Source organism: Helicoverpa zea, chromosome 13 (genome assembly GCF_022581195.2).
Source record: "Helicoverpa zea isolate HzStark_Cry1AcR chromosome 13, ilHelZeax1.1, whole genome shotgun sequence".
Classification (NCBI taxonomy): Eukaryota; Metazoa; Arthropoda; class Insecta; order Lepidoptera; family Noctuidae; genus Helicoverpa; species Helicoverpa zea.
This window is the reverse complement of record NC_061464.1, coordinates 5,959,692-5,975,285: the sequence shown is the minus strand read 5'-3', so window position 1 is coordinate 5,975,285 and position 15,594 is coordinate 5,959,692. Positions and strand designations below refer to the sequence as shown.

Genomic DNA, 15,594 nt, shown 5'->3' with positions numbered 1-15,594 from the left:
ACTTGATTCCGTCACATCACTAACTTTAAAAGTCTATCATCTCCTTATTTTTTAAATCTAAGAACTTCTGATTATTGCAAAAAGTTAACGAGGACAGATAATGTTGATATATCTAAATAAAAATAAGTAGAAAGTTTTACCCAATTTAGGTACGTAATCGTCAAATCCTCTACAAGAAAAATGGTACTTCCTCACCTACCTTTGTTTTGTTCAGAAACATTCCTCCCACTTATCCCGACATTCCTTGTCCCCTTTTACGTTCCCTAAATAAAAGACAATCTCTGTTTCCTATTTTAAAATATGCTTTAGTTTTAATACCTACCTAAATTCATACAATATTAGCATCTCGAATACCCGCTTAAACCGCATTGAACCCTTCCAAAATATTCATATTGTTGAATTTTATTGTTTTTTTTGCAAACATTTGTAATATGAATGCTGTATGAATTAGATTATGCGCTTACCACAATATACTCATATTTTATATCTTTTATTTTGTATGGTTTTATTGTAAATACGAATTATACAAGCTTGCCTTTAATGGTGCCTTCAAAACAAAATAGCAGTCTCATTTGGCTGTAACGTAGCCAAAGAATTATTATTTTTAAATCAATCTTTATGCTACTAATATAAATGAACATTACTAATGATTGCTTCAGTATTGTAAAGCATCTTTAATTAGCATTTCTAGAGTAGGTACTGTTACAAATCATCAAATAAATTGTGCTCAAGTGTCACGGTGTAACTTGTGATCAAAATGATATTTTTATACCGTATTACGATTTATTATAAATAATTGGTGTTTTGCTAATTAATGTATATCTGTGTCTTATGTAGTTGTACAGGTAAATATTGAAATAAACTGTGAACTTGATTGTGTTGTTTCATTCTGACCAACAATTACCAATTTCAACGTGGCGCCGTCATTCCGCCTGTTCACATGTTATCAGAAGACTCGGAAGTACGTAACTCGTGTATATAGGAACAACAAAGGTCAATAAAAAATACAGCAAATTAATTTATATTTTTAATAAATCATCGGCCCTTATAAATAAATAAACAAAATGAACTTTAAAATAATACGTTCGCATATTCTTACATTAAACAATAAAAAATAACGTCTTCAATTGCGCAAAACTCAATTAGTACGCGACCATGTATCCCTTGATGGTTTCTGTAATTCGATATATGTACCAATCTATATTTATTTATTTATAAAATTACATTTTCCACTAAAATGAGGCCTTCTCAGAAACAATTGACGAAAATGCAATAACACTACACTAGAAACACGCTAAAGCATTAATTCAGTGGTCTATTGTATTAATTAAAATATAAAAATAATAGCACCACCAGCTAATGATATTACATGTGAAAAACGACCACTTCGATTTTGAATCGAAATTGTTTAAAAAATATTTAGTTTCTAGTATCAGCGTTCATTTTCAGTCAAACTATGAAACACCCCTAATTCCATACAATATGTTCCACTAGATAAAAAAAAAAACAGAAGTATGATAAACAACACTAAGAATTAAATAAGGATTTGAATAAAAAACATATACATACACTAATAAAAATTGCTTTAAAAATATATATATACAAAAATTGAAACGTTATTATCCTTAAATTAGTTAATCTCACTGGGTGTAGTGGAGCATATTATATTGGAAAACAGACCTAATTTCCTTGGCGATAGTGGTCTAACTGCGTTGTGCGACGGAGATGTGTTGCAGCGGCGCGTTGGGCAGGAGGCCGCGGATCACGGGGTCGATGCACTCGACGTAGATGTCGGCCGACAATTCTTCTACGCCAACCTCAGCTTCTGTCTTCGCCTGTTTGGTGGCCTCGTCTACTACTTCACGCACCTTCGAGTCGATATCCTGGGAATTTAAACGTGATACTTTGACATCCCTCAGTAGATACTCACTATACATTTGAAATCAGAAGTCGCAGAAAAACGGAAAAAGAATTTAAAGTAATTTATGTGTTCTCGGTAAAAACATCATTTTCATTCTCTGAGCCTTTTTTCCCAATTATGTTGGGGTCGGCTTCCAGTCCAACCGGATGTAGCTGGTTACCAGTGCTTTACAAGGAGCGACTGCCCCATCTGACCCCCTCAACCCAGTTACCTGGACTAAAACATCATGAACAAATTTAAGGGTGTCCAATCAATGGAAAACGTATGTGTGTGGCTTATAGTTGGTTTACTTTAACAAAATAAATATATAATAATATAAATGTGTATGAATAAAAATTATAATCACCTTAAGTTGGTCTGGGGTGGCAAGTTCGTTGCTGAGTATCTTGTCCTTGAAGGATGTGATGGGGTCCCTAGTTTGGCGGACCTCTTGAATCTCGTCACGGGTGCGGTACGAGGTACCAGGGTCGGACATGGAGTGGCCAGAGTAACGATATGTCTCCATCTCCACTACTAATGGACCTAGAACAGGGAACAAGGATTTTATCGTCAAATCTGAAGAGTTTCACAGTTCCCATCAATTTTCGCTTGTCCGAAGATGGCTATTAGTGAATGCATTAGCAATTTATCAATTGGCTGACTTAGGAGCGGCTAAGTTATTTGATGTAGTATTCATTCGCGTTTCTGTTTCCCGCGGTTTCGTCCGCAGGCAGTAGGAGCTACATACATTCTCTATAATCATCGGCTCGAATCTTGAGCGTTGACCTTCACCTGCGCAGAAGTAATTTATTGGGTCCCTTTTGGTATGAAGTGAGGCGCGGGGGCAGGCTAAAGCGGTGATTGGCCCTGAGTGCAGCGCGTCATAGCCGTCACTCGGGATTGGTTCTTTGCTAATAAATCAGTTCTGCGCAGGTGAAGGTCAGCGCTCAAGATTCGTGCCGATGATTCTACCCGGGTATAGCCCATGTCATTCGGGGACAGTGTATAGCTTCCCAACAGTGAAAGGATTTTTTGGATCAGTTCAATAGTTTCAGAGGCTTTAAAAATGTTTCGTGTATTGGAAGTTGCCGTCTTTCATAAGGTATAAGATCAAAAATGAAAAAAATTGGTGTAACTAATACAAAATATCTATCTAGTATAGATTAGTATAGATGTGCATCCTCCATCCTCCGAGCGTTTTTCCCAACTATGTTGGGGTCGGCTTCCAGTCTAACCGGATGTAGCTGAGTACCAGTGCTTTACAAGAAGCGACTGCTTATCTGAACTCCTCAACCCAGTTACCCGGGCAACCCGATACCCCTAGGTTAGACTGATGTCAGACTTACTGGCTTCTGACTACCCGTAACGACTGCCAAGGATGTTCAATGACAGCCGGGACTTACAAAAGTTTAACGTGCCATCCGAAACACAGTCATTGGTGTCTAAGATTTACTTAGAAAGTATAGATATAGGTTACGTTTATTTACATACCCTTTCCACTAGTGCAGTATTCAATGCAGAATCGCGTGGCTTCCCTGGTCGCGATCACGTCCATACCATCGACCCAGATGCCAGGAATGTAGTCGCCGCGAGAGTAATAGTCTGTGCTTGCTGATGAACGGTCCATACTGGTGCCCATACCTAGAATATTAAAATATAAAACTGTTAGAAAAAAAAATGTCGATGCACACAGAAATATGAAGTTTAGTTGTTTATTTAAGTTAAAAATTTCTTTATTGGTGTTTGCTTTAGGAGATAAATAGGGGTAGTATATAGTACGTGAGAAAGTACATATCGGAGTACCTACTTGAACAAGTACATAGTGGTAAAACGTAAGGGATAAGAGAGTACATAAGAGAGAGTATATAACGGAGTATATATTGGCAGTACACAAAGGAGTTTATAGGGAAGTAGGTACCTAAATAGAAGAAATGAGTGTAACGTCACAAGTAGGTAAAGTAGGGGTGTGGACATGCACAATGCCCACTGTCACCAGCATATCTCACCATTATTACCAGTTCAGCTATAATGACTGTTTTATCAAATAGGAAGTTACTATACACATTCATATAAATACCAATTAAGATTGAAATGCATACAACATTTCATTTTATTGTGATGACAATGCCCACGCATGACAAACAAACTAACATCCACATGAGTGATTAAGTGCCTGCAAGCAGTTATAACCAACTTGAACTAGATAACTTTATTATCTATAATTAAAATTAATTATCGCATAAAAAATGGCGATTAAAATTCGTTTATTACAGCTGTGCTGGCTTTCAAATGAGATAAACGTGTCTAGACAAACTTTGGGAGATAACAATAAAATAATAAAATCAAAGGCAATAAGACAAGACGACTGTTGTGTGAAAACCACGATATTATCATAACACTTGAGCATGATACTGGCACACGGAAATATTGTTGAAATTTAACCATTGAAAAAGTTATATCAATAAGAATTTTCTTTCACATAGCATTTTGATCACTCAGAGGAATAGCTTTAATGCTTTTTCAATTCTGAATATAATTAAAACGTATGTTAAAAAAATAGTTTAATTCTATTTGTTTAGGGGCTCACACTGTTATTTCCATTAATTCAGGAAACAGGTGAAACCCAGGAAAATGGACATGTTCATTCATGTGCCTAACTTTCTAATGCCTGGAACATTAAAATGGGTTACTCTTTCAATTATCTAAGCTACCTAATAAGCTGCAGGGTTGTTCCTCGATTCTGAAATACGAAGGTCTTCAGAACGAACATAGGTACTACTCATAACTGTTATGATTTCAAATTGTAAACAAAACGAATGTTATCAGTCAGTCATCATTTGTATACCGTGAAGGTCAAATAGAGGTCGGATGTATTACTATGTCACAGTCACATGCATCTTGTAGTACATTTTTGTAACGACCTGTAGTAATTAAAATTAAATTGCATTGATTGTTTGAGCAACTTGGTGTATTGATATTGATACTACTGGAACTTTACACATCGCAGCTTTTCTCGAATATAGTTTTATTTCCGGGAGATAGTGTATGGAATGAAAACCACTGTACTTAGAATAATAAGAAATGTTCTTACCATATCCATTGTTTTCACAGACGAAGACACAGGGCAAGTCCCACAGTTTGGCCATGTTGTACGCTTCAAACAGCTGGCCCTGGTTGGCTGCTCCATCACCATATAGGGCGAAGTTCACTCCGCCATCACCTTTGTATTTGTGCGCAAATGCAACCCCAGCGCCTAATGGAACCTGAAGAATTAATCACTCATTAAAACCAACTTGATTACAAATGCTTATCTCAGAGAGCCTATAATTAGTACAGTAGAATCAAAATCAAACAACTCTGTTTTTGATAGGGTATTTTGTTACCCAATTACTGGAAATGCAGATCAAAACTTTTTTTTTTCTCTATAGCAATCATTCGATCAGTCTTCTGACTATAAGCAGATATGGTGAAGTTTAAGATCAAAACTGTAGTTAATTACTACATGTTAACTGATAAGATAGCTGATCTATCTAACTCTGAAAGAATCTTTTGCAAAGATTAGCACATTCAAGCAAACACACTACTTTACTTTAATAAATTACACTGATATTACAATTTCTATAAATACTTAACATGGCATGACAAAGATGTTATTACACCAAAATGAACTTACTTGGGCCCCCACAATTCCGTTGCCACCATAGAAGTTCTTTGCATACAAATGCATGGAACCTCCTTTTCCTCTGGAGCAACCAGTCCTGCGGCCAGTCAGCTCGGAGAGTACTCCAAGCACGCTGGCACCCATGAGATGTGTCCAACCGTGGCAACGGTATGCAGTGATCACAGAGTCAACCTCACGCATAGCAGCGCGCATGCCCACAGCAACTGCCTCTTGACCTAGTGTATATTATTACTTTATTACTACTTCAATAGAGGAATGATGATATACCTACAGAAGAAAATATATGGCAGGAAATAGTTGAGACAACAGGTTTGTGTTGAGAGAGTTGAGTAATTTGATAATAATTTGATCATTGTCAAATTATTCACAGTACAATCTGTTAATGTTGGTATGACGCTCCGTTGAATGTATGTTCCACGATAAAACAGTGACACTTTTAATGGCAAAACTAGTGAGAAATTTTATAGTATTGAAGATACAATGACACAATATTATTTATAGCCTTTTGTAAATGAAATTATATGAATTTCTAATGAATAAAAATATTTTACACTATTGGGATATTCACTTGTGGAATTCTGAGTCAATATGACAGAACTTAGTCAATATAGGCTTTTCTAAGTAATATTTTAAAAAATCAGTACTAAAATGAACTGGTAAGACCTCATGAGAAGTTTAAAGTTACAAATATTGTGGCAATTTCACAGTTTTTGCACATAAAGTTTTGCACCCCAAGTGTACATACCTGAGTATAAGTGACAGAAACCACGGATGATTTTCTCCCTGTACAAGTTTCCAGACGCGGTTTCAATACGTCGGAGCATTGCCAAATTTTCATAAAGTTTGAGAGCATCTTCACTGGTTAGAGTTGCTTTCGTTGCGGGGCCTTTATCCAACTTGTGGAGTTTGAAAGGCTGTTCCAACAGAATTTTAGTTGTAAGAACTTACGCTGACATATTACATACAAGGTTCATGATTATAATCATGCATCTATATTACAATGACATGACTCAAACTATTGTAGTATAAACACCTTCAAGGTGTTGAATTGTTTTCAAATTATCACAAAACATGGCTATCATTGAACTCATTGAAGTGTAAATATTGATAGCTTGATTGATTCAATAATCAAACCTTCTTTTGTGCTTTTTAAGTATCTTCAATATACCATAGCTATCATAGTATCAGGGTGGTTCCAGGATCACAATTCTGTCAAATGACTGACATCAAAACACCATTACACTTGACACAATGAAGGTTAGGTTACATAATTTCAAAACTAACAATTATAATTCAACAAAAATAAAAGCCGGCGTTTACCAAACGTGAATATGCACTCTAGTATGCACACATTGGACGTAATTAGAATTAGTTAGAATAAATAATAAATCGAAGCTACCTTGATCTCAAAAGTGGCTTCTTTCTTCGTACTGTATTTAGCTGTAGTCGTAGTTGCGACCGGGGCGCCCACTTTCTAAAATCAAACATTGTAATGAATAATCACTCTTATACTTTCTTCGCCTATTTTGAACGGCACTTTTATAAAAGAAAAGCTCGATCTGCTGAAAAATCATGAGGAACTGCACCCACCGTAACCGTATTACCGGCTAGAAGTTTAGCCGTGGAAGAAATAATTTTACTCATTTTTGTTGACAGTTCTTCTAAGAAGCCCAGTGTGTCATGTGATCCCGAATAAGGATCACTTTATGATATTTTTGATTTAAGGATTAATTAAAAAATACGGGTCGTCCCAGACGTCGCACAGGTCGAAGATGACGTTAGTGACATTGGCAATTTGACATTTGCTTTCTTTATTTTTCTCACGTGGATCAGAGGCATTGTCATCAGAAATTATTCATCCTTCTCATCTCATTACCGGACGCCATCAACTGAAAACAGAATAGAGTTCGTTACAAATAATATATCAAGATATTTTTTTCTTTTTTAAATTAAACTGAATCCTATAAACTTGTTTAAATAAAGTAAAAGGAGTTCACTGTGGCTAAGGTGAATTTTCAAACATTGCGTGGAATGGAACGCCTCTTGCTAGATGAGTTTACAAATGTGGTTTTATGTTTACTATTTTAAAATTTGTAATGCTTTTGAAGTATAACTTTCAAAGTGATTGATATCATCATGGATATCATCGCATTTACTTCACATTGAATTGTAGGGTCTATTAAGCTATTGTGAATTCATAAAGTGATTTTATTTTATTAAACTCAAAACTATAAGCATCTCGTACTACTTTACAAAAGAAATACACAATTATTAAATGCACATCAATTTAAAAAAAAAAATGTTTAACGTTTCTTTCCGCATTTTCGGTTCTTCCGTTTCGCTGACTTTCTGGCTGTCAGAAGTGTCAGACACTAGACAGACAGTCAGACGATGACGAATCAAAAATACATGTTATAGTGTAATTCTTTTGCAATAACGTGATATAAAACTGTTAGCAAATCATTGTCGTCATCACTGTTATTTCTCTGGTCGTAGAAGAATTTTAGCGAGTTCCAAGTTCAACGTTATTAAATTAAACAATGGAGTTTCCTCATATTGGAAAGAATTGTTCATACAAATCATGCAACAAATTGGGTGAGTGCTAACAAAGTTTCATTTCAATAGTAAATACCCTTATATATTCCTTTCAGTAGTAAGTCAAATTATTGTTTTAATCCACAAATAGTGTTTTCAACTCCAATTCGATATTGCAAGTCAGTGGGTATCTTTGTTCTTATTGTTTAGCTAGTATTTTCGACGCAATTTAGGATATTCCTCTTATCTCCACCCACATATTGGCCTTTCATACAAATAATCAGTACTGTTACCACAACATTATCCACTTTATGCATATGAATGTCCTTAATTCCCATATACTTGTGTACTATAATATTATCATTTTTTCTCTTTCAGACTTTTTGCCATACAAATGTGGGGCTTGTAAAGATGTGTTCTGGTAAGTGATTTTAAGGTCATAGTTTTTAGTGCAACAGTTTAGAATGTATCTAAGGAATGTGTGTAATATTGAGTCTCGATAAACAATATGAGTTGTTCTGCAATTTTTTATGTAAAATATCATCTAAAACTTCTATTATGAATTTTACTGTGTACATTCACATTAGCACATTAAGTTATTGATTTAAACAAAGTACAATGCAAGGTCATGAATAAGTAAACAAAATAGTTATTTTTTCAATGAATGAAATGAGTCATCCATCCTTAGTCATAATTATTCCAACTCCCTAATATTTTATTATTGTCTGTTACAGTTCTGACCACTTTGCATATGCAAAGCATGAATGTCCTGAGCCCAACACTCGTGATGTCCAAGTTCCTGACTGTCCCCTTTGTGGGAAACCAGTACCAGGCAGACGGGGAGAACCCCCAGATGTGGCTGTGGGGGCCCATATTGATAACCAATGTACCTCAGACCCAGCTAAGGAGAGGCGGAAAAAAGTAAGCCTGCGGTTTGGTTAATTTATTTATCAGTCTGTACACATGAGCTTATAGATTGATATATTCTCTATAATGTACAATTATTAAGATTACAAAATGCAAAGCAAAATATTAAAAGTTTAGGTGACACAATAGACGGTCTTGTAGTTAAAAGCAATCTCTTACAGACAACCTTTGGATGGATTGAGACAAAGGTAATAACCATACAGCATATAGGCTCCTTAAACTTAATAAACAAAGTAAAATTTTGCGAGATGTGCTGTAATTTGTCTTAATGTACCTATGTAATTTGAAACTGTTGCAAAAAAAAAACATTCAGTGAGCTCTCTTGTTTACTACAATGCTAAGGTAGCTTTGGACAATTTCTTATGATCTTTGTTTACAGGTATTTACAAACCGGTGTGCATTCAAGGGCTGTAAGACAAAAGAGATGGTGCCACTTGTGTGTAGCGAGTGTACATTAAACTTCTGTTTGCGACATCGACACAGTACGGACCACGCATGTGAAGGCAGACTGGCTGCCAAGAGAAGACAAGCAGCGTTAGTATTATATATAATCCTAATTAATATTATAAATGGGGAAGTAGCTTTGTCTGTCTGTTAGACTTTCACGCCAAAACTACCTAACAGGTTTAAATGAAATATTGTACACAAACAAATATTCTAGAGTCTGCAAAAGATCATAGGTTACCTTTTATGGGTCCGTTCAGATAGACCGGGTCGGAGAGCATCGGCGCGCATTTTTCTTTTCACACAGACCGGAGCCGATCGGCTGCGCGAGCATTAATGAGCATGCAAACGGAGCCAAACGTCAAGAAAAAATACACGATCGGAACCGGTCGGCTCCTCTTATTATTTCACACCGACCGCATTCGAGCATTCTCAATGACAAAAGCAGTGCGCATGTAAAAATAAACCTTACTGCAAATACTAAGTACTCAATTTTCAACGTATTAAGAATTTGCTCTGCTCTCCGAGCCGGTCTGTCTGAACGGACCCTATTAATACAAGAATTGGTTATTAGTACATAATTGAATGAATTTAAAATGTTATAAAAATCAACCAACCTATTTGGTGTGTTATAAATTTCAATTATGTTAGTAATGCAAGGCTTTCTTTACAGTGAAGCGGCAATGGCTCGTATGAAAGCAGCGGAGAATCGTGTAAATGTGAACAGAACTCCAATAGCTGCACCAGTTAGTTCATTCTCAGAAGTACAAGGAAACATGGTAAGTCTTCAATTTCTATATGTATCTCTAGCTTATCTGTGTCAAAGTTAAAAAGACAGCCATAAGTAAGCAGTCTGAAAAATAACAAGATGTTTTAAATAGTAATTTATCATAAGAACTCAAACTTTTGATTATTGGTATAGTAGAAATCGACTTAACACTTAACTCAAAGTACATAATGTTGTATACAAGTTATATTTTTTCCAATACTGACTGCTGCAACATCCCCAGGTAACAAATATTTTGACGACCTCTGTGGCGCAAAGGTCACCAAGCCGGACTGCCGAATCTGAGGTCCCGGGTTCGATTCCCGGTTCGATCGACATTTGTGTGATGAGCATGCTTGTTGGTCGTGGTCTGGGTGTTACAATATGTATTTATAAATATGTATATATGTAGCTATATGTAGTTAATCAGTTGTGTTAGCACCCATAACACAAGTTAATTAATAACTTACCATGGGGCTAACCAACCGTGTGTGAAAAGGTGTCCCGACATTATTTATAATATCCAGTATTTAAGTATACGGTTCCACAGGGACAGTGATGAACCCCGAATATAAGCTGTAAAGTTGCATAAAAATCCACACATTCAAACTTTAAAGTTTTTTTTATATTAGAAATATATTTATGATGTAATTTTTACCGTATTTTCAGACTGAAGACGAGGCGCTAGCACATGCTTTAGCGCTCTCCTTACAAGAAGAGAATGGCAGCCTACATTCCCGAGACAACGCCTTTGCTCGCGCCTTAACGCGGACGCGAGTAGGCGGCGAACAGAACTCCAGGTGTTCCGTATCTTAGCAACGTACAAATAACACTTTAAAAATAAACACGCACTAGACAAACAAGAGGCTTTAAAATTAACGATGACTTTTTTTCATAATTATACTCTTCTATCTTGCACCGCAAATGGGCGTTCCCAATATTCTATGTATCTGTTGATTTGCTTGCTCATCAGAGACAGAATTTTGACATTAGCCTGACACAAGTAATGACAAATTCCTATCTTTAGTAAGCAAAACAACAGATAGATAGAATATTAGAATCGGCCGTGAGTTGCCAATAACAGTTTGTAAGAAAAAGAAACTTGCAAGGCCCTCGTTAATGGGTTTGTGTACCAACGTTTTGTCGTCACACTTTGTGTATTTGCTTCAGGCTCGATTTGACACGTCGTTATTCACATAACACGCATTATGAATATTATTTGCACTATTTAACTATAACGATGACCGAGCCATTTCCAGTTGGCCGATTTGATCAAATGTAATGAAGCTGATTATCTTTATAGTTAAATGGGTGAGTTGCACCTCACCCTCAGTGTACGAGACTGAAGTATGAAGGTTAGTTCCATCGAATTTATTATCTTACATCATTTTCCACGCCTCTTGTACCTATAGTTTGTCGTTATCTATACTAATATTATAAAGAGGAAAACTTTGTATGTTTCTTTGGTTGTAATGAATAGGCTCAAAAACTACTGCACCGTTTTTAAAAATTCTTTCACCATTCGAAAGCTATATTTTATCCCGGTACGGGCAGTAGTTACCACGGGACGCGGGTGAAACCGCGGGAAAACGGCTAGTAAAATATATAAACTTAATTTAAATGAATATTACAATATTAGACAAGTGTCCTTATAATTCGTTTATAGCATAATTATAGTTCGGCCATTCAGAGAATGCGTTCCTGACACGTCGCGATTGAACTGACGACGTAACTTTGCAATGGCGTTGCAGTTACGATAAAAATATTTTTGCTGGTTGTTTACCGTTTTAACAATTGAGGAGCATTAAAACAACATTATTATATCAATAATCAATGAATGTTATAATTTTGTGCCAAACTGAGTGTCAAATAACTTGGTAAACAATATTTTTCTAAATCTATACTGCGCTATTACAAGGTTATGTCAGCGGTTTATATTTTGTAGTGCTGTGCTAAAAATAACAGGCAAGTATCGTAATCTGTTCTTATACAGTTATAATATAAAATAATACGTTTTGATTTTCTTTTTAAGAATTGGAAAATAATGGACTATAAGACTTAATTATAACGTTTATGAAATATAAAAATAAAACTATGACCAAACCGCATTTTTATACTTAGATTAAAAATGGTAACCCCAAATGGCGTTATGGGCCGCCATTTTGTGACGCTAAAACAGTCGTCCGTTGTCGTTTCGTGCGCATAGACCACGTTTTTCAAGTGTTTTCGATCTGTTTTTATTTGATTACCCGGCTTTTGTTAGACCGAGATATCAGGATTGATTCTGTTATTGATAATAATATAATTATACATGTAGGCGAAGATGATGATGAAGACACCACCTCCTCAAGCAAATCGGAGTCTGATTAATATTCTGTTCGCACATTCAATTCAATGTACTTGTAACAAAGAATAAATAAAACAATTTTATTATATGAATATTACCTTTTTTTGGTTTCCACTTAAATAACTAAAATATAAAACAAATGATTCCGCCAATTTAAAACGAAAATAATCTTAAAATAATGCGGCGGTTCATTTTGAAGGAACGGTAACGAACTCAGTGTTATGTTGTGCCCATCACTAGTCGTGACTAACTGATAGGTGTCAGGAACGCATTCTCTGAACGGCCGAAGTATACTTCAAGACATAACCAGTAGACATAGCGAAGTAACCTGTCAGCTATAAGTAAATATTATTGTTATTATCATAACTCTCACTAATCCTCAATATTAAACACTAAAAAAGACTAATTATTAAATAAGATTTGAAAAGTTGTTTTCAAATATCTGTTGCGCTACGACGAAATTAGTTATACGCAAAATCTAACTCACATGAGGTTAAAAGGCGAAAACTATTTGAAAAGAGTTACTAATAGAGAATGATGCTCGATTTGTCAAGTTTTCATTAGCTGTTGCTTTAGAGAGGAAATAATTATAATAATGGTTTATGTATACTTACTTATTCTACATATCTCTTTGGGATTGACGGTAAAGATTAGTATTTATTTAGACAACTATTATCCTTGTGATTACAACGGTAAGTTAAATCAATAAATTAATAATTATGACCAGTCCTAAAACAGTTATATATTTTTATTATTATTTTGTTTCACGTTTTGTTTACCATGAAGTTTCTTTTTATTTGAGCTATTATAACTAGCTGAAACAATTATACCTATTATTCGTGATAATATAGGTAGGTACATGTGACAACGGTAATACATACTACCATCAAAATGTAATTAGGACAAAACAAAAGACTTACACCATTTTTATTTATGAAGAATGTAGGTATATCATGGGATTAGGTGACAAAATATAGTCGCTCATACCTAAAATCGAGTTCTGCGCAGCGACTCTTGCAATGTTCACAATCTACTTTCAGATAGGTACAATAACTAACCTTTAGTGTTATCAGCTTATAAAATATGGTGTATAGCATTTAGTTAATCACATCATAACTGACAATGTTCCGTCCAGGATTTGGAGGAAAGTTGGTAAAGGTGCGTCTACACGGTGCAAATAGATTGGGCATGTTGAGGCACATGCGCAGGTTACATGCATTTTAAAAACTAGCGTATGTGCCAAATGAAGATAAGATACCCACCCGTTTGTTCTGTTGCGAGCGCGCGGATCACTTGCTCCAGCTACATGCACCGTGTAGACTTACCCTAAGGAGAATGTTTTTCAATTGCGTATCTGTAATATCACTATGTAACAAATTGAATAGCTATGGTTTGTTACTCATACCATCATTGAAGACTAGTTAAGAAATTGTATTTGAATTGACCGTATAACACGAAGAATATATTTTTGGGATACACACTACTTGTTATAATAGCGAAGAGCCCGTAAATGTCGGTCTTGCGCCTGATCTCTCTCCGGTCGTGTCGGATTGCCGTCCCATCGGGCTATGAGAGTGAAGGAATAGTGAGTGCACATGTGTCTGCGCAAATGCTTGTGCACTATAATAGCCGATAATTGGCTAGGAGGACATCATAATCTAGGTGTCATTGGTTTATATAATTAAATGTCTGTTTTGTGACTTTGTTGTTCAATTAATGTACTGTGTTTGTAAAACTGTTATTTAGGTACCTATCTATCAAGTATGAAATGTTTAATTATTGTATTGAAAGACTAGGTACATACCTAATGTCACTCAATTTTGAGTAGTACTTGTTATAATTTGCATGTTTTCAACACAACAACGGGAACAACTTGTGACCCTCGTATTCCCCTTAAAGTTAAGGGGAAAATTTACAAGAGTATGGTCAGGCCTGCTGCCTTGTATGGATCAGAGTGCTGGCCCACAAAAGCGACGAATGAAAGACAATTGCATGCGGCAGAGATGAGAATGTTAAGAGATATGTGTGGAGTTACGCGAATGGATAGAGTGAGGAATGAGTATATAAGAGGAAGTTTGAAAGTAGCGCCGGTATCAGAAAAACTGCGTGGAAACCGGCTGTCGTGGTATGGGCATGTGATGCGGAGGGATGAGAGTCATGTTGTGAGGAAGGTGATGAGTATGAACGTGGACGGATATAGTGGAAGAGGAAGACCAAAGAAACGATGGATGGATTGTGTGAAAGTAGATATGGTAAGAAAGAATGTTACTTGTGAGATGACGGCAGATAGAAGAGTATGGAAGAAGAAAACATGCTGCGCCGACCCCAAATAAAATTGGGATAAGGGCAGGAGGATGATGATGTTTTCAAGTACTAACTGTGAATAAAGGTGAAACTTAAAATTAAGTGACATTTCAATATTGATTTGTGTAAACTTGCTTAGCAAAAGACATCAAAATAAATACTTGTTTACAAACTTACATTAAAGTTGTTTAGTTTGATAATCCTTATTCATTTGTCGTGATGATCATAATGGATGCAAACTTACACGAGGAGACCATCATCAGACTTTTTTAAACGGAGATTTATTTTGAAAAATCTGCTATTTATATAGGTATTGTCAGTCAGCTAGGGCGTTCTCCCGTATTTAGCTCAAGTGTTCAGTCTTTGCCCAGCTTGTTTGACACGATAGATCTAAGTTCACAGATTAATACATTAGTAGTACCAAAACCGTGCAGATATCCTTCAATTACTGTTGACCAAAGACTGTGGAGTAAACATTGCCACTAGAATGCAATGAAATGAAAAGAATGCTATTAACTTTTGCAGTGGCTACAATGTCGAATATTTATTCAATTCTAATAAATTAAAATATTTTTATAAACTATAAGAAAATAAATAATTTTAAAACATGACTAGTATTTTTTATTTGCTGTCAATAAGGAAAAAGCTTTCGATGCATTCGTAGGTAGTAGGTTTGCGAAATATGAGGA

The 15,594-nt window shown here is 35.6% G+C and overlaps 2 protein-coding genes across 2 annotated transcripts; one reads left to right on the top strand and one right to left on the bottom strand.

The window, feature by feature from the left end:
- Positions 1 to 1,014: 1,014 nt before the first annotated feature.
- LOC124635719 (probable pyruvate dehydrogenase E1 component subunit alpha, mitochondrial) lies at positions 1,015 to 7,379 on the bottom strand. Its single transcript, XM_047171670.1, has 8 exons — positions 7,173 to 7,379; positions 6,982 to 7,056; positions 6,328 to 6,496; positions 5,574 to 5,797; positions 4,992 to 5,163; positions 3,392 to 3,541; positions 2,268 to 2,443; positions 1,015 to 1,883 (listed from the first exon to the last, which is right to left on the bottom strand). The coding sequence occupies exons 1-8, from the start codon at positions 7,224 to 7,226 to the stop codon at positions 1,704 to 1,706; spliced, it is 1,200 nt and encodes a 399-aa protein (XP_047027626.1). The 5' UTR covers positions 7,227 to 7,379; the 3' UTR covers positions 1,015 to 1,703.
- A 567-nt stretch (positions 7,380 to 7,946) lies between these two features.
- On the top strand, positions 7,947 to 11,133 carry LOC124635648 (AN1-type zinc finger protein 2A-like). The gene is made up of 6 exons (XM_047171583.1): positions 7,947 to 8,177; positions 8,496 to 8,538; positions 8,852 to 9,038; positions 9,424 to 9,578; positions 10,162 to 10,267; positions 10,924 to 11,133. Exons 1-6 carry the CDS (start codon positions 8,123 to 8,125, stop codon positions 11,068 to 11,070), a joined length of 693 nt encoding a protein of 230 aa, XP_047027539.1. The 5' UTR covers positions 7,947 to 8,122; the 3' UTR covers positions 11,071 to 11,133.
- The last annotated feature ends 4,461 nt before the right edge of the window (positions 11,134 to 15,594 follow it).